Below are 24,242 nucleotides of genomic sequence, written 5' to 3'. Positions count from 1 at the left end.
TTATGTGTTCAATTTATTTTTTGAAGCTTATCTCTTAACTTCTTTTATCTCCACTTAAATTTATGGTCTTTCAAGGGTGAGGCAGTTTTATCTGTTTTGTCATCGAGGCAAACCAACTATTCGATCAATCTCAGCCCGAAAGGAAATCAATCACTCAATGCCCCCGATTAAACATCTGGGCGGCACATTTTATGTCATTTGTGTTTGTCTCTTTCCTCACGTACATTTTAGCCCTAGAAGAGGCCAGGGAACACAAACTACTGTGCTGTATGGGGCCTTCTTCCTTGAAAGTAAAGAAATCGAAGGCTAGGGTATGACTCAGCCGGATAATGATTATCACAAGACGGGATCGATTTGCGTTATCTTTGACTAAACTGCTAGCGTACCGTGGGGGTTAGGAAACAGACTTAAATTAACTACTTTGGAACCCAAAAAACAAAAGAAGAAGAAAATGGAGCCAACTTTGCCACATTGATAAAAAGGAAAACAAAATTTTTACATGCAGCCTCGGGCCCCTTTAAAAGTGCACAATATCAATTTGAACATTTGAACCGCGTGGATTTGTTGTTGACATGACACAACCATCTTAATTACGTGATGGGAAAATATTTGTGTAATTTGCTTCATGCATATCATAATTTTGTTGACACCTCACTAACAATCAAATATACAGATACATATTACTTAACTATTTTCCGCAGAAAGTCAATGGTCCATGTCAAAATGCATTACCGTAAATTTCGTTATTGTATCATATTATTATGTTAAATTACAGGTGAAAATAGATATATATTAAACAAAAGAAACACTCCATCCATAAGCTTTGCTATTTCATCGCATGCATCTAGAGAGAGAGAGAGAGAGAAAGAGAGAAGACTAAAATTTGTGACATAATTTGGTGACGTGTGTCAGTGATTTGCAGGTGGGTTTCCGTGGCGAGAAGAGGGAAGAAGGGAGGGATCCAAGAAGGTAGGAAATTATGTGGAAATAAAAGAGGTCTATCTATGATCAAATTGTGGGAGAAGAAATAATCAAAATAAAACGTGGCCTGATAAATCTCATTTGACTTCTCTACGTGTCCCTCCCGCACTAGGAAAATTATACTTTTTGTATGATTTGTCTTCGAACTCATCTCTTCTCCACACACAAACAAATAAACTTGCCAACCTATTTAAGCTAATCCCACCCCTCATTTCACAATCACCCAAAATAGTTACCGCCAGCCAGAACCCAGCAATTCTCTCTCTCTCTCTCTCTCTCTCTCTCTCTCTCTTGCATATATATATATATATTTATTGAGAGATTAATTAATTTGCTGCTCATAAGCTAAACCTCATTTGTTTGTCAAGAGAGAGAACTGAGATTCTCTCCATTCCTCTCTCTCTCTCTCTCTCTCTCTCTCTCTCTCTGGCATTGCTGGGCAAATTGGTCGTGCACTAAGCTTGTTCCACTACTAGCCACTACATTACCTGTGTAAGCTGCTGTTACCTCACCTGAGCATTTTAGCTTTTGCTTCTTCTTTAAAATGAATGCAATTTTACAACCAAAACCCATTGCAAGTCAAATTAGCTACTTGGTCATATATGTATATCTGGAACTTGGATATACAAATATGATGATCAGATAATCTCACTTTAAATTTGTTTGGAAATTGTCTCACTTTTGCTCTTCAGTTTGGCGGAAATTGTTGCATTAATTGTAGTAAACGTGTTTGTAGTTGCTCTAACAATTATTTGACCATATCCATTTAAGCATGTGGTTGAGTTGTTTTGCCAAAATTTGCGGTCAGCTATATATATCTAAGTTTATTTTACAGCCTCAAATCCATTTTTGGGATCTTTTGACTCATTATTCCTGCCTCATGTTTTGACCTCCTCTCTCTCTCTCTCTCTCTCTCTCTCTCTCTCTCTCTCTCTCTCTCTCTCTCTGTGGTATGTGCAGCATGAAGAAAATTTGTTGGCCTTACTTTGATCCTGAATTTGATAATCTCCCAGAGAGGATATATGGCCCTACGTAAGTGATCGAAATTTCCAATTCTCTTGAACCCTGCTTTTGATTCACCTTTGGCAGTCTCATGAGCCCTGGAGGCTGGAGTTGCATTTCTGATTTAGCTTAATTGATATGCAGGTGTAGAGTATGCATTGACAACGAAACGTGGGAAGATTGCACAATAGTAAAGGTTTGTAAATTAATTATAAATAAATTAGTTAATTAATCCAGCCAAATATTTGTATGATGAAGGTCATGATATTATATGATGTGGTGCAGGTGGATAGCGTGAACAAGCAAGGGCTTCTCCTCGAAGTGGTGCAAGTATTGACAGACGTGAACCTCACCATCACTAAAAGTTACATTTCTTCTGATGCAGGATGGTTCATGGATGGTAAATATATCAAATATATTTGTATGATTCAATCAATCCAATTACTTTTATTTAATAAAATAATCAATATTTTATGACAAATAATAATTTGCGCGCATGCTTTGAATTTGCAGTGTTCCATGTGAAAGATGAACACGGCAACAAACTTACAGACCAGAAAGTCATCAACTATATCCAGAAGGTGATTATATATAATTAGGTTTCTTCATGATCAATGAGTTCAGTTAATTAATATTATTGACTTTTGTAGAGAGGCCTTGATAAATGATTTTGCATATATATCATCACAATGTCAACACTAACACGCTTAATTAACTCTGACCTAATGATGCAGGCCTTAAGTACAAGCACAGGCACCCCGGACTCAGCCAAGGCCTATACAAATAACAACCCAACTTTATTCTCACCCACAAACCCTACCGACCACACCACCATCGAAATGACCGGAACAGACCGGCCCGGTCTGTTCTCCGAGATCTCCGCTGCCCTAGCTGACCTCCATTGCAACATAGTAGAAGCCCATGCATGGAGCCATAACGCCCGCCTCGCCTGTGTAGCTCAAATCTCCGACCAATCGACAGACCACAACCCGCACCGCCTCGCCACCATCGAGGACCACCTCATCACCGTCCTCCGTGCCACCACCGCCCTCAGCCTGTGCGGGAAGGAACCCAATAATAGCCAACAAGAAGTAAAGACAATAGGGCTCTTGGGATCAGGAGATCATAATTATGTTCATCAAGGAACCATGAGCACCAATGTAGAGAGGAGGTTGCACCAGCTCATGCTTTCTATCAGGGACTTTGATGGGCCCAATGACGGCCCCCAAAGCTCGCCTAGGACGCCGTTGGGGTTGTACACTGAGGGGGAGGGGAGGAAGACGGTGGTTTGGATTGAGAGCTGTGAGGAAAAGGGGTATTCTATGGTGAGTATTGAGTGTAAGGATCGGCGGAGGCTCATGTTTGATACTGTGTGCACTCTCACTGACTTGCAGTATGTGATCTTCCATGCTTCTGCAAGTGCCCAGGACGGTTATGCCTTTCAGGTACATATTCATATATTCTTGATCGCTCACGATGTCTCTTATTATTTATTGATCACATTGTCGTTCGGTACTGATTTTCTAGTAGATTATCTCTCTAGTAATTAATAGATGTACAGTCTGACTTGTTTTATTTAAGCGGTAAGTGAGTGAGTCTGATTTTGAGAAACGATGAACAAGGTGACTAAATTGGATATGGGGGGCTTTATTAACTAATGTTGTTTTCATAGGAGTATTTTATCCGACATATCGACGGGGATGCCTTGTGTACTCAGAGCGAGAAAGAAAGAGTTATAAAATGCTTAGAGGCTGCTATAGAGCGTCGGGTTTCTGAGGTGAAGTATTGTCTATTTTTACAAGATAAAAGATGTGATCTACTAATGTGATATAAGTAATAGAATAATAATTATAAGCAACAACATTAATTTGTTTCTCTCTCTCTCTCTCTCTCTCTCTCTCTCTCTCTATATATATATATATATATATATATATTTTGACAGGGGATTCGGCTAGAACTGTGTGCGGATGATAGGATAGGGTTACTCTCTGATATAACTAGGGTTCTACGAGAGAATGGGCTTGTCGTTGTTCGAGCAGATGTAGCAACTCAAGGAGAGAAGTCCATAAACGCCTTCTATGTGAGAGACATTTCAGGAAATGAAGTAGTAGACATGGACTTTGTTGAGTCGATGAAAAGGGAATTAATGGGTTCAAATCCAATATACGTTCAAGTCAAGAATGACACACGGATAAGACCAAGCTCACCTGAAAGGCCGTCTCCTCTCTCTAATTTTGGAGACATGCTAAAATCTCAACTTGAGCGTTTGTCCAACAATTTTGCTAAGATCAAGTAGTGGTATACTATATGAACGTGTATAAATTAAAATTAAAAAATATTAATTTTGAATTCATGTACATACGTAGACAATAGGCAATTTAATTCTAGGGCTGTACATATATAGATATCGAACCCTATTATTTCTAGGGTTGTAAATAATAATTTTAAAGATCAATTGTGTAAATGCCATTTACCAGTGACTTATAAGCTAAGGACTATTACTTGGATGATTTTGTACATGAATGTTAAGCACAAATTGTTTTTCCTTTTTTTTTTCTTTATCAATAAGTAGAAATTGTATATATGTGAAACAATGTTTGTGTCAGGTGTTCTTAAAGTGTGTGTAGTTTTGGCTTCAACCTATTACACGTACGTAAATACATATTGTAATGAATAAAACTATTTATACCACATTTACTGATTGCATTGTTGATCAAATTTTTCTTCTTCTTCCAAATATGTAATTTATGTAAGAGATCTAGTCAGCAATATAAGATGTAATATATAATGTTTTTTAAGTGCACCATATATAAATGAAATAAAACAATCTAGGCTAGTCTAAGGTTAATTCTCCTAAGCCACACAGAGTGCAATATCATATGAAACACATCAAACCTCTTAGCCGGCTGGTTCAACTCAAAATGCCTCCTCACAACCCTCAAATTCTCCACAAGCCACCTATACTTCTCCTCTGGCACCGCCATCAAAACCTCCTTCAACCTCCAAATCTCAGAGACCTCAACCCTAACAGAAAACGCCTCCCACCTCAGCACATCACTAAACGGCAGCGCGTAGTGCTCAGACAAAATCACAGGCACACATTCTGCATAAATGGCCTCCACAATTCTTGGGCTCGCCACCTCATGCCCGCTAGGGCACAGACAAAACCTGGACTTGAGCATCATGGAGGCGTAGTCTTCGCCTTCTGGGAGGTATTCGTAGACCCGAAGGTCTTCGTCGCGGGTTTTCCAGTGGGCCAGGAGAATGGGCCTTATTGGGCCGTGGAGCCCACCGGCGAAGAACCCCAGGTAGGGACGTGGGGTTTGGGGTGGCGGGGGTGAGATGAGTTTGGAGGGGACGTTGCCGCCGTACAGGTAGATTTCAGGGAGAGAAACGTCTTTTTGAGGGTTGAAGCCTTCGGAGGTGTTGGCATTGCAGAGGACTCGGATTGATGTGTTGTAGAGAAATTGGTTACCAGCTGATGCATGTGGAGCCTGAAATAATTGAAAATTCTATTACAATTCAAAGGAAGGAAAAAAAAAATATATAGTTTGCTTAAAAGTTTCAGAGTCTTGAAATTCATATCCCTCCCCACATGCAAGTCTTTTGAACTTCAATGTTGTTCAACTTGATTTTCAATCGTATCAAATCAAAATTGAATTTTGAAACTTTCAACTGTCACCTACCAAATTGGCTATCAATTAAATTTTTTTAGTTTTTGTTCAATCAAGAAGGGAGGAATTTTAACTTTTGAGACATTAGAACATTACCAACAAAATACCTGGGGGTTCTTTTTAAGAGTTAATTGGTATTCAAAAATTCTTTTTTTAGTTTTAAATAATAATTTTGATAGTCTAAACTACTAAAGTATTCTAATCAACAAAAAGAGAAATTCAAACTTAAATGCAAGAAAGCGATTACATTAGGGTTTAGAAGCTTACCCTGACCAATTGATATATCTATTCCACATGTTATTTTCAGTATATTTAAGTTACCTGTGATAATGTGAGGTGGGAAGGGTATACCAAGAATGAGCAGTTATCCTTTTTGTGCAAAGATATTATATATGTCCAATTTTAAAAGCTTTCCTGAGGCCCCAAATTGGAACCTCACTATATACCTACCCAACATTATCAATCCAAGCATGCCAAGAAAGTTGTGATCACCAAAACAGAAGCAAAAAGAAATTAATCAAAAGGCAGAAACTCAAAGTCATGAGAGAGAGAGAGAGAGAGAGAGAGAGAGAGAGAGAGAGAGAGAGAGAGAACTGACCCAATCATGACAAGAAAGCATGAAGTGGTCTGCCCCATGAGTCCTATTCCAAAAGGGGTGTCTCGTAGAGATTACTCTCACGTAATCGGCCACAAAGTCCCTCAAAGGGGTGAGGTTGTAGGTGAAGGGCTTGTAGAGGTACTTTACCATCCAAGTCACACTGAAGGGCATGAAGTAAACATGAGCTCTTTTGGGGCTCTTGGTCTTGAACCTCCTGCCCGCTGCCCCATTCTCCATTTCGTGCATGAACCTCCCTTCAATGGAGTATATGTCCTTGCATGGCCCATCGTGTGCCATTGGTGGGTCCCCCTCTGTGTACACATAAACCTTGAATTTCTTCTCCATTTCAAGGTAGCTCCTGCAAATCAATTGCAGTGGACGCATACATTATGGAAAGAAAAATGGAGAAGGGTATATATGTCAATTCACGTTGTACTAATGAATACAAAGGTAGCTCCTAATTAAGACTGCAAGCAACATCGGAGTTAATTAAATCCCATTCCTAGTCATCAATCATGGCATAATCATAAATGAATGTATAGATTACATTATAATTATGGCTCGAAAATAAAGATTACTATTACTGATTAATCAGCACAATAAAGTGCTAACACAATTTTTTTATTTAAAAAAAAATCAAAGTGCTAACACATTTGATTATACTGCATATGTAATTATGCATAGTAAAATCTTATTGAATGACTAAGCCAATTTTTTTTTGGGTCGAAAATTGCTTTAGATAGAAACCCAAAAGACACGGGCAGGCAAAAGCCAAGAAACAACAAAAGTACACGGGAAAGACCTTGACCGCACTATAGCTCAAGCGCAAGCCACCATCAGAGATGAGGGCATGGGAGACAGTCAGAATTCCACCACTCTTCTTCCAATCGAAGCCGCCACATGTGACATGCCACTAAGTCTAATTAGCTTAGCACAATATAGTGAACCCATTTGATTGGATCGATGAGTGGCTTTATGTTATAATCAACATACTCCATTTTACTATTTAATTTGAGTAAATAGACTTCAAAATGTCAACTTCTAATAGTAGTTGTTTAGGTGGTAGGAAAAGCACTGTTTTGTTATTTCTGACTAATCACAAATTATCCGGTAAAAAACTTATTACGCGTGGCATATTGTGATTGGCCGAAAATAACACAATAGTGTTATGCCCGTTTCATATATTTACTCCTGCCGACTTTGTGAGGCTTACGACTTATGGAGCCGGTTCGTGTGACCGGGTTAAGTTGGTGTCTCTAAGATTATTGGTTTAATTATGTCTAAAACAAAAATAATTAAAAAATAATTAGCATGCATAATAAATATTAAAGGAAAGCCCCACCCAGAAGTAAATACTCCTCTTGCCCGGTTCATCACTGCGCTTTTTCAGAAGCAATCAAGTATCCGAGAGTGTGAGTGTGGGCTACGGCAGAGCAGAAATGAGTGCACACTCAAAACGGTGCCTTTCAAGCAAAGCATGCAAGTCAACAGCTTTTAATAATCTGACGCTTAATTTTCCAATTTTGTCCAGTTCTTAAATGTTGACCGGAAAAAGAAAACGGGAACGAAACCAATTAAACAGGTGGCTTAGGTAGGCTTACTGATAAAATGCGCCGGGGTTACGATACACAACTGATCCACCTGGAAACGAAACGTCGTCGTCAAATGTTGACGAACGGTTTGGGCTCCGGACTGTCCGGCGAATCGAAGCTCGCGCTCGCGCGAGGCCCTGTTCCAGATCTTGCTCTCTGCTCGCTTTCGGTTTGGGGATTTTCTTCTGCATCAATCGATCATTAATTTCAGCAACAACGAAAAAGGTTAAAAGTAAATAAAATTACAGTAGAATAGAAATATACGGAAATTTTTTATAAACAAAAATCTAAAAGAAGACAGAGCTAGCTAAAATGAATAGAAACTTCAAATGGAATGGCGGTTCGAATTCTTGGATGGAAAATTGATGTGAAATTGACGATCGAGCTTACAAGTACAGTTTGATTCACGAGCTCGTTGATGTGAAGGTGATGATGAAGATGACTCGAGCGATTGGCATTGGAGTTGATGAGGTGATCATCGGAGGCGGCAATGACCTTGCTTCGGAGCTCAACCAACGGAATCGAAACTGGACCATACTGATATAGTTCCGCACCGGAGATTCTCACCGAACGATCGAAATGATGGCCGCAGATCATTGAAACGGCGATGATCGACGCAATGCAGAGTGAGAGCAGCACAGATGCCGAGGAGTATTGTACATGGAAGCTCAGGCTCCCCATCTCAAAACACTGTTTTAGTGTAAAAATTTCTAGAAATGAAATAGACTGTTTGGTTGCTGCGATTCTGTTTTCCTGGGAAGATTACGCTCTCTCTGTTTCTCTGTGTTATGGCTCTAAGACTGAGAAAATTTGAAGGCGTGAGTGAGGAGTTAAAAGTGTGTGACGGTGTGAGGAGATAGTGGAATGACCGATTTGACCCTCTATGGTTAACTTATAGTATGGGACGTGAGCCGTGAGAAAGCCGATCATGTGCTAAAGCCTCATGGTTCACGTGACTTCGTCAGGTTGTTTCGAGCGCTTCATAACTAATTTTCCCTCCAAAATCCCAATTTTGTACACTTATTCATTTCTCTTTAATTTATTACATTTCCCAAATGAAAAAATAAAAATGAAAATCCCAATTGCCAAACTGATAATTGATGGAGTGGGATCTATTGAATCAACGGTTCACACATACCAAGAGGGGATTCGAATTTGGGGCCTCCTTTATTATTTAGAAGAGAAATACTGTTAAATAAAGAGCTACTTGATGACATATCTGATATCAAAACTTAATTAAGATCATTAATACATTGTGCTTAAATCCAAAAATACCTCATTCAAAATCGCCGTTTACTTATCTTCTTAATTTAAACTCTAAAAATTAAACAGTAAAATGATATCATTTTGATTATAATTATAGTATATTAGCATGTAAGGTTACTAAGAAAAAAGAAGCCTATTTGACTAACACATATATCTCAGCATAGCTTGTTTCTAAAATAATACAAATTTTATTTACTTGGTGTCCGTTTGATAACCATTTCAATTTTAGTTTTTGGTTTTCATTTTTCATTTTTTGTGCTAGAGTATGGAGGAAAAAGAAGGAGAATGGAAGTGAGAATGAGAGTGGAGATGAGATTGAGAGGGAAGATGAGAGAAGAGGATGAGAGGGAGGAGTAACAAAAGTGAAAACTAAAACTAAAAACTAAAATCTATTTCACATTGTTTTCACTTTCAAGATTTTGTTTTCACTTTTGTTACTTCTCCCTCTCATCCTCCCGTCTCATCCTCACTCTCACTCTTTCCTTTATACTCTAGAATGAAAAATGAAAAATAAAAAATGAAAACTAAAAACTAATAAAGTTGAAATGGTTATCAAACAGGCCTTAATTAACACAAATTCTGGCTACAATATCCTATACATTAATCTTCAAGATCAATAGGGAAAAACAAAAAGCACAATTGTACACAAAAACCCCCATCTTGGCATCACCTCAGCAACCTCACATTAAGCCTCCTGAGCCAAACTGAGTGCATCACCATATGCAACAAATCGAAAGGCTTGGCAGGCCTATTGAGCACAAAATGGCGCTGTACTTGCATGACCCTCTTTTGCTTTCTCAAATACTCATGCACAGACACTGTTTGCAGAATTGCCTTCAGCTCCCGTATCCTTGCCACCGGCACGTGAACAGAAAACTTAGACCAGTCAAGCACATCACTAAATGGCAGCACATAAGAGTCAGAAATGATCACTGGGACACAGCCTGCGTATATGGCCTCAACCACTCTAGGGCTCGCAACTTCCCACCCACTGGGGCACATGCAAAACTTGCTTTCCGCCATTAGCTGTGTGTAGTTTAGGGTTTTGGGAAGGTAATCATAGACTTGGATTTCCGTGTCTTTGTTTTTCCAATGCTTGAATAGCAGCTTTCTTACATTCCCGTGATCGCCGCCTGCGAAGAAAGCAAATATTGAACGGTTTCTAGGGGGATGGGTGAGGAGGGGAGGGCCTAAGTCTCCGAAAGGGATATTGATTTCGGGCAGGGAGACGTCTCGGACTGGCCGGAAACCTTCTGAAGAGTTGGCATTGCAGAGTACTCTAATGAAGTTCTTGAAAAGCTCTGGGTGGCCAGCTGAAATATCCGGTGCCTGAAAATGTTATCAAATAATCAAGGAGAATCATTAGTTGAATAAACATGTGACAATTATATTCGAGTAATTTTACATGCATCATATTTACTCATCGAGACACTTTAGACGTATATGATAGTTATGATCAATAAATATGGTACAAATAGATTTATTGATTATCGTGTTGTTATTAATTTTCAAAAAGTGACATACCCAATCATGACAAGAAACCAAAAAATGGTCAGCCCCGTTGCTTCTCTTCCAATAAGGGTATCTCTTCGATACGATGCCAATGAAGTCCTCAATAACGTTCTGAAGCCGGACGCGAGAGTAGGTGGTGTAAGGCCTGTAGACATATCTCACAATGTTGACGACACTGACGGAAAGAAAGAATGCGAGGGCCTCATCAGGGTCTTTTGCAGAAAATGGGCTCTCTCCGCTCAACTCGTCCATGAATTGTCCTTCAATGGAGTAAATGTCGTTCATTGGCCCCTCTTGGAAGAGTGGTGGCTCTCCTTCTTTGTATGTCCAAATTCGAAATCTCTTCTCCATCTCTATGTGGCTCCTGTTCATAATAATGATTTATTATACGTTTGAGTAAATAAACATTATGAGCTTGAAATGTGGTCCTTTTAGTTCATTCATTATTCCTTCTGCGAATTTCAGAATGTAATTGTCAACTTTTTCTTAGAAAAGGCATAACCTACATAAGACACTACAGGGCAAAAATTAATGGTGCCGATTGCCATTTTGGTGCCTGCCCTTGAATCCATAGAGTCTACAGCTACCAAAGCCTACTAGTTTTGCATGTTGATGGGCGCATGCTTAGTCACATGCACGTAAATATTACAAATGCACCCATTTTTTGCTATGTATATATGTTTTCTCCATCAGGAAACTTACTTAGTTAAGGGAACTATATTCTTAAATGCCTGCGGATGGGAGACCATAAATCAGAATACTAGAGCGCACAATTCTCAGAACTAGATGAAGAATATAAGGGTTTGCGTAAGCACAGAAGAGGCAAAACTCATTCACTCAATGCCTATGGTGCACCACTACATCACCCATGCTATGTTTCTATAAAACCCAAACAATTAAACAAGGCGCCTTGGGATGCCCATAACGTGACACTGACTTTTTGCCGTTGCTCATAGATCATATATAAACTACAAAATATACAAAATTACATTGTTAGCTCATTTTCTAACAGCTTAAGCTTTTGGGGCAAACTGGTTGATATCTAAATCAATATCTTGCCTAGATTATCATATGTAAAGAAAATGCCCTAAAATATGTGTATTTTAAATGAAAACCGGGTCACTATTTTTTTTGGTTACAAAAACGGATCATTATTTCATTTGCAGGGAAAGTTGGAAATTAATTCCATTAAAGTCATTTCATTTTCAACCAACGAAAAAAAAACCACAAAAGGGATTCTCCTATTTAATGGGTTTAAATGATTTAGACGTAATGTATTAGCTAAATGGAACATTTTCAGGAATAGAAAAATAAACATTATCATATAGCAACTGCTTGGTAAGCGAGTTGGCACACACTGACTCAGAATTACTCGGATGAATTTGACCCAAAAATGGTCTGAAAAAACAAAGACCAAGTCTAACCAAAGAGAAGTATAGGATAAGAAAATCTTAACTGATGAAAGGAATAAGGGTTGATGTAAACCGATCCTCTGGGAACAAAAGCCTCCTCTTTGTACGATGTGTAGCTTCTTGATCGAGCAGCTTCTCGTATTGCAGCTCTTGCTCTAGTCAACCCATCTTCCATTTTCTCAAATTGGTTAACGTTCTTCCTCACTTGCATCTGCATATGAAAAACAAAATTCAAAACCCATAAAAAATATAAAAAAATCTTTTTTTTTGTTGTTGTTGCCATGAGACACAACAAAGCACCAAAAGCCCATATCCTAAACCCTTTTTGTTGCCATGAGACACAATAAAGCACCATAAGCCCATATCCTAGAAATGATCTTACTCTCTCTCTCTCTCTCTCTCTTCTTTTGCTTGTTTCTCTTTCAAAATGAGCCAAACGCAAAGAATGTGATCAATATATGCAAGTTGTGTAACTTACAGGAGGCACATTATGAGTGGCACTATTTCTGGTGGCATTGTAGAGATCGTTGTTGCAGTCACTGGACTTGTATGGAAATGGGAAAAAGTGGAAATGGGGGTTTATGAAAGAGAAGACGAGGATGAGAAAAAGAGAAGGGTATATCAAACAAGTTTGGGTGCAACCAGAGCCAGCCATGGCCAAACAATCTGGCTAGCTGCACACTCTGCCCTCCTTTCAATTATTGTTCTATTTAGAGGGAAAAAGGAAAAGGAAAAGAAAGAAAAGAAGGAGAAGTTGAAGTTGAGTGTTTTGCTATGAGTATGAGTCTTTCAGCAATGACTAAAAAGCTGGATATTTGGTTAGTTTCTTTTGTGGGATAATTAATATGATTTTTTTCCTTTTTTGGGATAAATGTTGATGGAGTTGTTAGGCGCTTAGTTTGATTTCAAAAGGATTTTGTATTGGAGTTGGCCTTTATATTTCCGGTGAGTCATCATCATACATTGTACTGTGTAGGATGAAAAAGAAAAAGAAAAAGAAAAATGTTGTATTTGTTGAGATTTTCTTAGGAAAAAAAAGAAAAGAAAAAAAATACCTTGATTGAGATCTTGAACAATTATTATCAATTTTTGGGAATGTGAAACATTAATGGTGTGAGAAAGTAATCCTAGATATGTGAAGCATTAATGGAGTGAGAAAGTAATCCTAGATGTGCCCAATTATGCTATTGAGCAACCAAACAGCCTGGCCATATCCTCAATGAAATTGACAAGATCAGAAGGGATTTCCTTCGAGGGTGCAAACAAAAGGATCTGCAGCCCCAGAGTCTAGGGTGGCCTTGGCATTAAAGTGATAATTAAGGTAGTAAAACAAAGATTAGCCTATACATAGAGCCTGTTTTAGAAGAATCAAAAGGATCAAAAGTAAGTTTAAGAGCAAAGCTATGGCTAACCGCATCGACCCGAGTTATCGTCACATGTAACAGAAAAGATCTTAATGATTGCAAAAAACATAGTTAAATATAAGAGAGACATCTACATAATGAGAATATGCAACAATGAAGGTCAGTTCTCCACTTATACAACCATAGAGAACAGCAACACTACCTTTGCTGTTGAACAAAACTAGAAAATTAAAACAAGTGGCTTGATCCCTAGCAGAGAAGGGTCACGCTAAAAAGCAGAGCATCCAAATTGCTCATGTTGCAAAAATGCCAACAATACAAGTACTGTAAAGAAGAAATTTTCGAGGGACGTCATGTGATTTGCAGTTCAAGAAGGCCGGTTAAAGAGAATGTGGAATCTATCACTGAAAGTGCATGAGCTGGGGTTGTTCTACCGCTTGAGAATCCCTAGTTTCGACAGCGATGCTCTTATGTTTTCTTGGGAGCATCCTTCACTTTGAGTCATATTGGGACTGTCATTTGGGAATACGTCTTCTAAAGAATAGTTTCTGTTGGCATGAAGCTTACGAGCACCGCAACTGACTCCCTTCAGTATGACAGTTCTGTGTAACCCACCAAGCAAGCCTTCATAATCCGTGTCCCCAGATTCTCCCACAAAGACAACAGCGGTTGACAAGTTCAAGCCCCAACGGACATACAGATACCTGGAGACCAAATATTAGCGATACAAAAGAGACGTAGACACTACAATTGCTATCTAATCCTTAGAGAGACGAGGCAGTGTAAGATACAGAGGAGAGAAATAGGATATAATGGATTCGAAGGGATGCATATAAGTAATGAGCTTTCATTCTGTTTTCATACATCATTGGGCAAAAATCTCTGTTTTTTTGTTATTATCAAGTCCAGAGTGAGTCTCCTTTCGTAGTTAATATTTAGACTTATCTCAGTATACGGGGCAATTAATTAGGAGGACAAAATAAAATTTGAAAGTTGTGAACAAATTAATAGCCTGTAGAGCCAGTGGTTTGAATCAATTTCTAATAATATAAAAGTAATAAACAGCAGAGATAATTTGCTGGCTAAAAACTGGGGAAACAAAATGGTATCTGCATTCGTACCTGAGAGCTTGTGATCTAGAAGCCAAAACAGGGATAACATTCAGCCTGGTACCATTTTGAGAATATATAACGTGGCAACGGAGACCCTGAATTCTCATGAGTTTCCGGAGTTCCTTAACAGGGGGAATCTGTCATGACATAATAGACATCTCAAGTAATTTAAAAGCAAGAAATAAAGAAGCAGTTCTTATGAAGCAAGGAACCTGAAAGTAATAAGGTAGTAAAATGTAATTTGCAACACTAAATATCAAGCTAGTTTAATAAGGTACCCTTGACACAAAGACACACAGAAAGCACATGGAGGGTTGATGAGGAAATATCACTTTTTTTTCAAAGGAGATTTTCATGAATGAAACGGAAAGAGATATTACCAATGCCAGATCTTTCACTTTGTAGGCATAGCAATGGTTAGTTGATCCTGATCTGTCTTCTGTAACAGTTTGCCCTCCTTTTTTTTCATTGAAAGAAGCAACCCAACGAACCAATGTCTTTCTCAAACATTCTCCACCCCAACGATATTCAATGTGTGAACGGTAATCTAAATCCACCACAAAGGGAAGCCCAGAAGGACTATCGTCAGAGCTTGAAGATGGATAGTAGAGCTCACCGCCACTGTTACAGATAAAAGCATCGAACTGAGACGGACTCAAACCCCCCGAGATCAAAAGAGAATGTATCTCAGATATGGCCAAGGCTGTTGACAGTATAAATCCTACAGATCCTGCATCCTTGTCCTTCCCTGCTGCCTCAACAACCTTCTCAATGATCTCAGTAAACTCTGATGTTGTATCACAATCCACAGCAATAACACATACATACTTCTTTTTCCTGAACCCTGGAAATTTACCAGCCCCAGAATTATTGTCTTCTTTCTCTGCCAGGCCAGCCTTTGGACTTCCCCGTAAGACACCTTTTGACAATGTCAAAACAGTATTCTGCTCCTTAATCTTCCCTCCAGCGTCACGTTCAACAGACTCTAAAGCATTATCAAAAGCACCAGTCCCTTCAGTTTTGTCACCATCCAATGAGAGCTTCAAGTTCAAAGATATATCTTGTATATCCCTCAAAGAGTCGCTAGGTGAATCTGAATCTGAATTGTCAAATTCAGCATCACTTCTTTGCCATTGTGGCTGCCTTGGTTTGCAACTGGTTATGCGAGATAAGTATGTTTTGCAATGCTCTGGCCATGAGAAAAGGTGAATGTTTTTCAGTCCATTCTGCCTGCATCTTGCCCAAAGTTGCTTATCCGAAACAAGCTTCAGAAGGGCATCTGCAATGGACTGCTGATCGTGGGGGTCAACTAGTAGACCATTGTCAAGAACCTGTGGCAATTCAGTTGTTTGCACTCAGTAGTCAGTATTGATAATAGTATTGAACATTTAAGACAGCTCCACTAAGCAAATGAGAGAATCTTTCAATTGAATAGGAATGTGCTCCAGGACAGACATACCCGATGAATATCAACAGGACCCCCATTTTGTGTGGCAACAATAGGTAGACCATAAGCTGCTGCCTATTCAACAAAGGATCTTGTGTCGGATTTTATAACAATTAACATTTAACATGCATTCCTCTGATAAGGTAGAGACATGTACCTCAATTAAAGTAAGTCCAAATGGCTCAATGAAAGCTGGATTGATGAAAACACCCTGCAAAAGAGAGCCCGCATCATATGTACTAACTTGAGCCATATAACTTTTCTTGGTCCAAGAGCTGAATATCACGTCAAAATGGATTTCCAAGTGAAAATGAATAACCCTAAAAGATATTATTCTATGTCAAAACTAAAAGTATTGAAACTGGAAAGTTTACTGTACCATTTACGCCACAGAACAAAGATTCATTATAATTTATAACCAAGGTATTCATTATGAATTCCCCTTCCTCTGAGGCATTATACAGGTGCCAAGTTAAAAAGAGCTTTTGATCTTTAGTTCTTCATTAAACACCATCTTTACTCTTCTTAAATTGTAATATGAGAGGTAGCCATTTTTCCTGTTATTTTGAGCAAATACAAAAACCGCTTGCATAGCCACTTTTCCTTCTGTTATATAGGAAATTAAAAAGCTCCACCAGTTGATCAGAGTCAGGATTGATTTCAACATTAAATAACCTCAGATTTCTTGAGCAGAAGAGTTAAGTCTAACTTCAACTCAAAAATCATGCCTAGCCAAATTTGGTTCTAACTTGAACTTAGTACGACTCTGAGCCAGACTAAGCATATACCTAAAAGAAAACTGCACACAGCAGGCACTAGTTGAGTTATTTGGTACTGTTATATTCTTTGAGGAACTGCAAGTGGTTCAACTAGTTGTAATACCTTTGTTTTTGCTGCCAGACGATAAATGTCAGGAACATCAGACTGCTTGTGGTGTTTTGGATATGCCACGTGGCCATAAAGATCATATCTGTCAATCAGCTTAAGAATGGAAAGAAGCACGGAGGCATTTGTGCTGGGCATTTCATCAATATCATCACGGTTTCCCATTATCAGTGTCTGTCATGACAGAAAACGAGAGAGTAACTGAATAAAACATTCTTAAAACACTTTTTAAAAAATTTGAATGAATAAAGGAAGACTCGCCGATTTTTCAGGAGTTATGAAATAGATGGTAGAAAGGTAAAGTTAAAAAATTTGAACATACAAGGTTAGCAAGTTCCCTCAGTGGGCGACACTCTCCAAATGCTTTGACTAAGGTCGTAATGTTCTTTTTAGGGTCTGCCCTGGCAAGGGCAAGTATCATAGGCTTCCGTGGATTGGTAAAGAAACGCATGATCTGCCAATACCAAATCATAAATATTAACAATGTAATCGAAATAACTACTGCAAAGAAAGCAAAAAAACATATATCTCAATGCATAATTTCATATGGACAACATTACACAAAAAGAGCAACATGAATGTATCAGGCTTAAAAATCGAAAGTATAATATGAGAAGAAAGAAAAGCTATAACCTCTGACCAAATTGGCGGGTCAGGAGAAGTAGAACTATCATCATGTCTTTCCCCTTCACCATCTGCGTCACCATCATGTGGAATAATATGATGAAATTCCATTCCGGGAGGTATTACCTAAGCAACACAACAAGAATTGAAAGTTATAGAATAACATTTCTATCACCGGATACAATGTCCTTTTAGTGCAGAAAAGGAAGCCAAAAGCTTAATAAAGGACTATGGATGGATAATACTTACAACCATGCGAGGCATAAACCTGCCATGACAGCTTACACCCCTTTTGATTCTTGCTCTCAGTTTACGTTCTAGTATTGGATCAAAGCCATCATACAAGCGCCATTGCGATTCTATCTCTTGTCTAGTGCTGGTTATAACAATCTCAGAGGCATCAAGAGTTAGCTCCTCTGCTTCTATCCGTCTCATTATTTTATATGTAGTATTTATTTCTTCTCTTGATTGACGTCCTTGTTTCAAAAGTTGTTCAAGCTTATCTCGTCCAAGTGAGTGACCAGTAAATACCATTGGGACATTCAAAGCACCAGATAGAAGAGCAGCAGAGTCACCTGCATCTGCATAATGTCCATGAATTGCCACAGGCCAAACTGGTTGCCCAGCTCCAATTTGCTCTCCCAGAGCTTTGGACATCTGTATAATGTGGTTAAGTGCACCATCAACAAACTCGGGAATGTGGGGCCAAAGGTTTTCTTTTGGAATATATTTATCTTTTGGGCCAAATGGTATGCGGATTATATAAGCTCCACTACTCTCCCCATGCTCGTCCTTTGAAATCTCAGAGTTTATTGGATTCAGCATTTCAGTTGGTTCCCCATAACTCCAATCCACATCTGGAGCTGACACTTGTCTTGTTAGCAAATCGACCCGATAGACTCCAGGCATTGAACCTAAGGCCCTGGCAAGTTCTACTACATACTTGACCTGATAATGATGAAAATATTTATACTCCAATGCAAGTTTAAGATTCAGTTTATAAATGCATTCAATAATCATCGATTAAATGCACAACCACATAGAGATTAATAGTGGAAATAACAGTTTCCATTTGCTAAAGTTACCTGACCACCAGTATCAGAATCACGACCAAGCTCCATGTTTTCGCCACGGATCAAGCCATGAAGGCTGCAGGAAGACTGCTTGTTAAAAAGAATCAAATACTACCATGCATTCCATAGATATCATAAATCACTTTATTCAGACATTATAACTAACTGGTCTTTCCCTGTATGGAAAAAAAAAACCCAGATAAATTCCATATCTGCAAGTTAAATTACATAAAAAAGTTCAGTTCATGCCTTATTAACACGATGTAGAATTTCTTCTCTTTTTGTTGACTAGCCCAGTTCTCCATCGCTTCAACAGAACTGATTCTTCTCATTTTTCCTCCTCTATTGCTATCACTATGAGCTGAAAGGTCGCCCACTGTGTCTCCTTTCTCTCCTTCAGATAAGTCTTCTGACATATCCTCAGTTGCCTCTCTCCTGCCTCGTTCACGTTCAAGACGCCATTTCGCCATGCGCTGAGCTTCTTCTCCCTCAAGCTGAACAAGTAGCAGAACAACACCAACACAATTTAAAGCCAAAAACTAAAACCACCCCTCTCGGAAAAACAAAAAAAAAAAATCATTTCCACCTAGTAATTGCCTAGAGAAATTGTTTTAACAAGCACAAATATTCCATAAAAAGAAATGGAATTAGTATTAAGACAAAATCCCAACTGTGAGTGAGAATGATTCAATGTAACTAGCAATCCATATTTGATACTTCAAACCAAAGTTTCTGAAAATTTGAAAATTCTCTATCATTTTTAATGAAAAGTTTTCAATTTTTTTTTTTCATTTGCTCAGTTAAAAATCAGAAAAATACGGCAATGATAAGCAGCTTAATATATTGATCATGAAAAAACATTAGAAGACAAATTAAACGAAGACAGGGAATTATATATTATGCATATAAAAAGACCTGCTTCTTTTTGCGAGCCAAATTCCAAATCCGCCAGCACATGTTCTCCAACCTCGTGTTCCTCTCCTCCGGGCTCCTGGCCGTAGCGGCAGCCTGAAAACAAATTTTTTAAAGAAAAAAAAATAGAAAATCGATCCGATTCAAAACAAAAATGGCGTGTGAGAGAAATCGAACGTACTCGAACCCAGGAGCGGTGGAGATCGGTCTCATCGTAGCGAGTGATGACCTCTTCGACGAAGTAGCGAGTGGGACTGAAACGACCGCGTTCTCGGAGAAGCAGCGACGATTTGGCGTCGTCGAGGCCCGGACCTACGTCGAGGATCGCCTCCAAGTAACTGTTCACCCAGTCGTTTCCCGCCATTGTATACAGAGCCTGAAACAGAGCACTCTGCTCACAGTTTCATATATAGCATTACAGCTTTCAGAGAGAGAGAGAGAGAGAGAGAGACAGTTATGGTGATGTGTTGGAGATTGGTGACAATGACGGAGTAGAGAGAGAGATTGAGTGAGAGAGACGTTTTCGGAGAATTTTTCGGTGACTTTGCGATTTCTCTGGAAAATTAAAAAGTTCTATAACTTACTTTTATTTAATTTTTTTTCCTTGTTGGAAAATGTTAAGCTTTAGATACACTCATCATTCTACTAGAAACCACACTTGTCACTTATTACGTGGGTAGTAACATTGGAGAGGATTTTGCTGTGTGACGGGAAATGAGCATTGCTTATATGGTGTTACGAGTTCATTTAAATTAGAGGTTTTTTTAAATTCACACGCTCTAAGCGTGATTTACAAAACGTAATATTTTTATTTGAAATTGAATTTTTTTAGATGTGTGTCATTTATCGCTGGACTTAAGAAGTTTTTTATTTTATTTTGTAATTGTATTTTATTAGATGTCCGTCTCAATAATTTATATGCGTGATTAAAAACAAAGAAATGATTGAGACGGATGAAGTATGAAGTCATTGATTGTCTTACAATAGACAGAATGCCAATTAAACTAAATTTCCAAATCATGCCATTGGAAACCTGTAAGAATCAAGATCTTTTTTCTGTAACCAATTAAAAAAAAGTTAAAATTAAATTTTATACCAAAACAAATGTAATATCATATTTTTCAATTAGTTGAAGCATCTCACCTGTGCCGTGAAGACCGCATATTATGAACCCTGAATAAGTTGTTGTGCATAAAAAATTGAAAGTTAAAAAGTGAGAGAGTAAAGTAATCACAGAATCAGCATGGCACATCCCACTTATATTGTTGCAAGAAAAAACAATTGAAAGAAACAAAAATAAATAAAAGAAAGAAAGAAGGCAATCTGTAGAACTTAGAAGCATGGAACCTTTCTCTGCTTCAGAAAGTTTCTTTTGTACGTGCATGGTCTGGGAGGATTGGAATGAGAGTCTTTGTAAACCGCAGGTAAACTGCTTACTGAGTTTGTTGCAACTTGTCAGATGATCAACGTGCTTACCTTACTAATTTGAGGTATGAATTATCTTTGGAGCTTCATAATTTTGAGTCAGCTCCGGATTCTATTTCGAACATCTTGTTGGACAATGTGCTAGGAAGGGCCCTTGAGAGGACTGTGATCTGTTAGTTTTTTCTTCTTGTTTCGTCTTGACTTCGGCCCCTTGTGAAGAAAAAAAAAACAATGGAATGTTAGACCGATAAAGCCGTATGATAATGAGAATAATTGTTGAAGAAAATACCATACGAATTATATAAAACAGCCTTGATTGAATAATTTCTTAAACTCATTTCAACATCAAGGCTTCTCTCAATCTTGAAGAGATTTTATCCTTATTTCCTATTACAAATATAGTTTATTTCAAGACCGAACGGTAAAGATTTGATGGGTCTACTCTTCTAACTTTCTAACTAATGTAATGGCCATATTACTTGACTTATGTGCATTATTGATGTATTGGACAGCTTGAGCACAAAGTAATTATCAGATTGTAGGTAGAAATTAATTATTACCCACTTAAAACTGATTAATTGTGTTAACATATTACGCATAGTTTTGACCCAAAAAATATGCATAGTAATAGTTTTGTTTTTTTATTTTTTATTTATTTATACTTGCAATGTTTTACTTTAATAGGGAGAGGCATTCGAACTCGAGTGTAGAGTGTGAATTACAACTGCTCTAACCCACTTAGCTAAGCTCATATATATATATATATATATATATATATTGATAAATAATTTTATTTGAATTTAGGATACCATACAATTTTTTTCCCAATGATCCAAACCATCTATTTTTTAGGTCTTCATTCCTAGATCATCCTTACAAAATTAGACAAATCTGAAACCGTGACATCCAATACAAAATCAATGAACACGGTGCTTCAAGAACTAAAATTTCAATAACTCAATTGAGTGGTCAAATGATATCGGATTCAAGTGATAGAGATGATCTTTGAATGAGTATCTACAAAATAGATGGTTTGGATTAGTGAAATACAATCTATACAAGGTGTAAAGAAGTTTATTTGAGGATCCTCAATGGAAACTATATATATATATATATATATATATATAAAGCAAATGGTGAAATATTTAAAATACCAAAAAATGACTTAGTTAATTCAAATATTAAGAATTAAAATTATTAATTAAATGAGGATAATATGATCAATTCATACTTTTTTATATTAAAAATTAAAATTAAAAGAAAAATAGATAATAAATCTTATTTTTATGAAACACAACTACCCATTATCTTTTTTTAATTCTAAAATAAATTTAAATTAAAAAAAATATTTAAGCGCGGAAGCGTGTGTAGAGAGACTAGTACGAAGAATAAACAAGAAAATAAGATGCTTAGATGAATTTCTGGAAAGGAGGACACATAATTAGAAATCTAGAACATCCGAGATATGGAGATGATGAAAAGGGAATAATAAGATTTGTCAAAAAGCCACGCCCACAATCACTCATGTCGTCAATTATATTAGCAGCAGGTATAACGTATGCATGGAATAAACGTACGTGCATGCATGCATATTATGCCAAGTGTGCTCTTGGCTTTGACACGTTTAATAAGAAAAAGAGATACATATTCCAAATCCCAAACAAAGATTTATATACCAAACTTATTATATTTGCTTTTTTTGGAGTAGATGTTTTTATATTTTTCATTTTTTTTCTATAATATTGCATTAATTGAATTGAAGAGTTTGATACTGGGTTATAAAATATAAAAGTAGCAAACAAAGCTTTTCAAATTATCACATAAGTCACCAAACTTCAATTTAAAAAAACAAAATAGTCTAACATTAAAAACAATAAAAATAAAAAGCCACAAATTTACATTCCTTTGGCTTTTGTGGGCCGATAGTCCATGAATTTAATGATAGAGTCATTCTATATGGCCCTTAAGTGAGATCCTATCACTTAATTGTTGAATTAGTCTAACTAATTTGATCCAACAGTTAAAAAATAAGATCTCACCTAAGGACCATATATAAGACTAGAATTCTTGTTTAACGATAATTACTCTTGATTAATAGCCCAACTTGTGGTGATGTGGGCCAAATCCACATTGCTGTCCAATTGGCGCCTAAAGCCTGTAAATGGCGGCAGCATGTGGCAAACCGGCAGTTAATACGGTTGGGTCACCTGAGAAATTGTGGTTAAAATAGGAAATCAATCGAATCAGATACTGCAAAGCGTATTATCTCTACAAATTCTTGTTCTCATTAATGGCCCTACTGTTTATCATTTTATATTTTTTGTTCTGTTTTACACAAATATTTATCTTATTTTCTATTGTATGGTCATAATATAATTTTTTTTTCCTAAACGCTAGAGAGATTGCATTGATAAATTACGCCATAAGCACAATACAAATAAAAAAGCCTCACATAATTTGCGTCTAGTAAATTGTTCATGGAAAAAGATGTGGCAACCTGTCTTGAGATTTTGAAGGCCCTGTGCAAACCTTAAATTGGGGCTTCACATAAGCTAACACAAACTTACACCATTACGTAATGCCATACAATAAATGTTTTTTTTTCTTAAAATGACCAAAATACCCCTACTCCCAAGGACAAAATTGAAATTTCACAAAATAATTAAATAGGATTAAATCGATTAAATTGGGTCAAGGATGTTACACTTTTGAATAATCACCATGATTGTGATGATGGGTCTTTGTCATTAAAGATCATATTCATATATTAAATATTTTTTTAACACCTAATTTATTTTGCATCAATATTCCAGGAACGTCATTAATTCGATGCAATTATTTTGGTTGAGTTAGTTGGATGCATTAGTTTTGCAAAATTGAATATCTGAGTATAATTGCTGACTAATTCTTTGTGATTGGATATTTATTATTTCAGTTTGTGGTTGTGAAAGTAGCTGGGATATTGAATGTTGGAGTTGACATCAGACAAGCCTTTAACACAAGCGGGTTTTGAAGTCGTGCCCTGAATAGAAGTTGAGGCCCTGCAAACCAACACAACTAGGAATGTCTTTATGTCAACAATTTGCTCACTCGGTATATATATAACATTTGTCAAACATATATTATACACATAAAAAAATTGGGGCCCCTCAAAAATCAGGGGCTCTGTGCGGTGGCACCATTTGCACACCCTCGGGGTCACCCATGTGGCAAGAAGAGTTTTCCCTTTTCATTTATTTTTTATTTTATTTTATTTTTGCCTAAAAGATAAAAAGGTGAGAAAAATTACATGTAAACAAATAAAAATAAAAAACCAATCACTTCCTTCTTTTCAGATCAAACTAATCACTCAATTAATGCTCC

At 37.4% G+C, this 24,242-nt stretch overlaps 4 protein-coding genes across 5 annotated transcripts; 1 reads left to right on the top strand and 3 right to left on the bottom strand.

The window, feature by feature from the left end:
- The first annotated feature begins 1,229 nt into the window (after window positions 1-1,229).
- LOC103319717 (ACT-like superfamily protein) lies at window positions 1,230-4,340 on the top strand. Of its 2 annotated transcripts, XM_008221300.3 has the most exons (8): window positions 1,230-1,473; window positions 1,942-2,013; window positions 2,128-2,179; window positions 2,269-2,404; window positions 2,497-2,564; window positions 2,718-3,428; window positions 3,656-3,760; window positions 3,926-4,340. In XM_008221300.3, exons 2-8 carry the CDS (start codon window positions 1,943-1,945, stop codon window positions 4,277-4,279), a joined length of 1,497 nt encoding a protein of 498 aa, XP_008219522.2. In that variant the 5' UTR covers window positions 1,230-1,473; window position 1,942; the 3' UTR covers window positions 4,280-4,340. The 2 variants fall into 2 exon arrangements, with proteins under 2 accessions (XP_008219522.2, XP_088901716.1); XM_089045590.1 differs by lacking the exon at window positions 1,230-1,473 and having other exon boundaries at window positions 1,934-2,013; window positions 2,269-2,383.
- A 402-nt stretch (window positions 4,341-4,742) lies between these two features.
- On the bottom strand, window positions 4,743-8,631 carry LOC103319874 (Exostosin family protein). Its single transcript, XM_008221467.3, has 4 exons — window positions 8,238-8,631; window positions 7,857-8,032; window positions 6,256-6,613; window positions 4,743-5,477 (listed from the first exon to the last, which is right to left on the bottom strand). Exons 1-4 carry the CDS (start codon window positions 8,526-8,528, stop codon window positions 4,812-4,814), a joined length of 1,491 nt encoding a protein of 496 aa, XP_008219689.2. The 5' UTR covers window positions 8,529-8,631; the 3' UTR covers window positions 4,743-4,811.
- A 991-nt stretch (window positions 8,632-9,622) lies between these two features.
- Window positions 9,623-12,920, bottom strand: LOC103319875 (putative glycosyltransferase At5g11130). Its single transcript, XM_016791995.2, has 4 exons — window positions 12,516-12,920; window positions 12,082-12,248; window positions 10,638-10,989; window positions 9,623-10,442 (listed from the first exon to the last, which is right to left on the bottom strand). The coding sequence occupies exons 1-4, from the start codon at window positions 12,690-12,692 to the stop codon at window positions 9,780-9,782; spliced, it is 1,359 nt and encodes a 452-aa protein (XP_016647481.2). The 5' UTR covers window positions 12,693-12,920; the 3' UTR covers window positions 9,623-9,779.
- Window positions 12,921-13,512: 592 nt separating this feature from the next.
- On the bottom strand, window positions 13,513-19,962 carry LOC103319718 (putative sucrose-phosphate synthase 1). The gene is made up of 13 exons (XM_008221302.3): window positions 19,636-19,962; window positions 19,458-19,550; window positions 18,792-19,036; window positions 18,555-18,618; window positions 17,719-18,417; window positions 17,479-17,595; window positions 17,168-17,299; window positions 16,843-17,019; window positions 16,118-16,171; window positions 15,973-16,035; window positions 14,894-15,844; window positions 14,523-14,650; window positions 13,513-14,105 (listed from the first exon to the last, which is right to left on the bottom strand). Exons 1-13 carry the CDS (start codon window positions 19,816-19,818, stop codon window positions 13,832-13,834), a joined length of 3,180 nt encoding a protein of 1,059 aa, XP_008219524.2. The 5' UTR covers window positions 19,819-19,962; the 3' UTR covers window positions 13,513-13,831.
- Between the last annotated feature and the right edge of the window lie 4,280 nt (window positions 19,963-24,242).

Source organism: Prunus mume, linkage group LG2 (genome assembly GCF_029339155.1).
Source record: "Prunus mume cultivar Tortuosa linkage group LG2, ASM2933915v1, whole genome shotgun sequence".
Taxonomy (NCBI): domain Eukaryota; kingdom Viridiplantae; phylum Streptophyta; class Magnoliopsida; order Rosales; family Rosaceae; genus Prunus; species Prunus mume.
The sequence above is the reverse complement of the archived record's forward strand: the minus strand, read 5'-3'. Positions and strand labels throughout refer to the sequence as shown.

What these genes read in the sequence shown, in the direction of transcription:
- LOC103319717 (XM_008221300.3), top strand. Translation starts at nt 1,943, where the DNA reads ATGAAGAAAATTTGTTGGCCTTACTTTGATCCTGAATTTGATAATCTC. An exon ending in GAGAGGATATATGGCCCTAC is followed by an intron (nt 2,014 to 2,127) that starts GTAAGTGATCGA and finishes ATTGATATGCAG; the next exon opens with GTGTAGAGTATGCATTGACA. An exon ending in TAAATATATCAAATATATTT is followed by an intron (nt 2,405 to 2,496) that starts GTATGATTCAAT and finishes TTGAATTTGCAG; the next exon opens with TGTTCCATGTGAAAGATGAA.
- LOC103319718 (XM_008221302.3), bottom strand. Translation starts at nt 19,818, where the DNA reads ATGGCGGGAAACGACTGGGTGAACAGTTACTTGGAGGCGATCCTCGAC. An exon ending in ATTCTGATACTGGTGGTCAG is followed by an intron (nt 18,418 to 18,554) that starts GTAACTTTAGCA and finishes CATCATTATCAG; the next exon opens with GTCAAGTATGTAGTAGAACT. An exon ending in GGTTTATGCCTCGCATGGTT is followed by an intron (nt 17,596 to 17,718) that starts GTAAGTATTATC and finishes TGTGTTGCTTAG; the next exon opens with GTAATACCTCCCGGAATGGA.
- LOC103319875 (XM_016791995.2), bottom strand. Translation starts at nt 12,692, where the DNA reads ATGGCTGGCTCTGGTTGCACCCAAACTTGTTTGATATACCCTTCTCTT. An exon ending in CCACTCATAATGTGCCTCCT is followed by an intron (nt 12,249 to 12,515) that starts GTAAGTTACACA and finishes TTTCATATGCAG; the next exon opens with ATGCAAGTGAGGAAGAACGT. An exon ending in AACCCTTATTCCTTTCATCA is followed by an intron (nt 10,990 to 12,081) that starts GTTAAGATTTTC and finishes TATTATGAACAG; the next exon opens with GAGCCACATAGAGATGGAGA.
- LOC103319874 (XM_008221467.3), bottom strand. Translation starts at nt 8,528, where the DNA reads ATGGGGAGCCTGAGCTTCCATGTACAATACTCCTCGGCATCTGTGCTG. An exon ending in TCGTGAATCAAACTGTACTT is followed by an intron (nt 8,033 to 8,237) that starts GTAAGCTCGATC and finishes CGATTGATGCAG; the next exon opens with AAGAAAATCCCCAAACCGAA. An exon ending in TGCTTTCTTGTCATGATTGG is followed by an intron (nt 5,478 to 6,255) that starts GTCAGTTCTCTC and finishes CAATTATTTCAG; the next exon opens with GCTCCACATGCATCAGCTGG.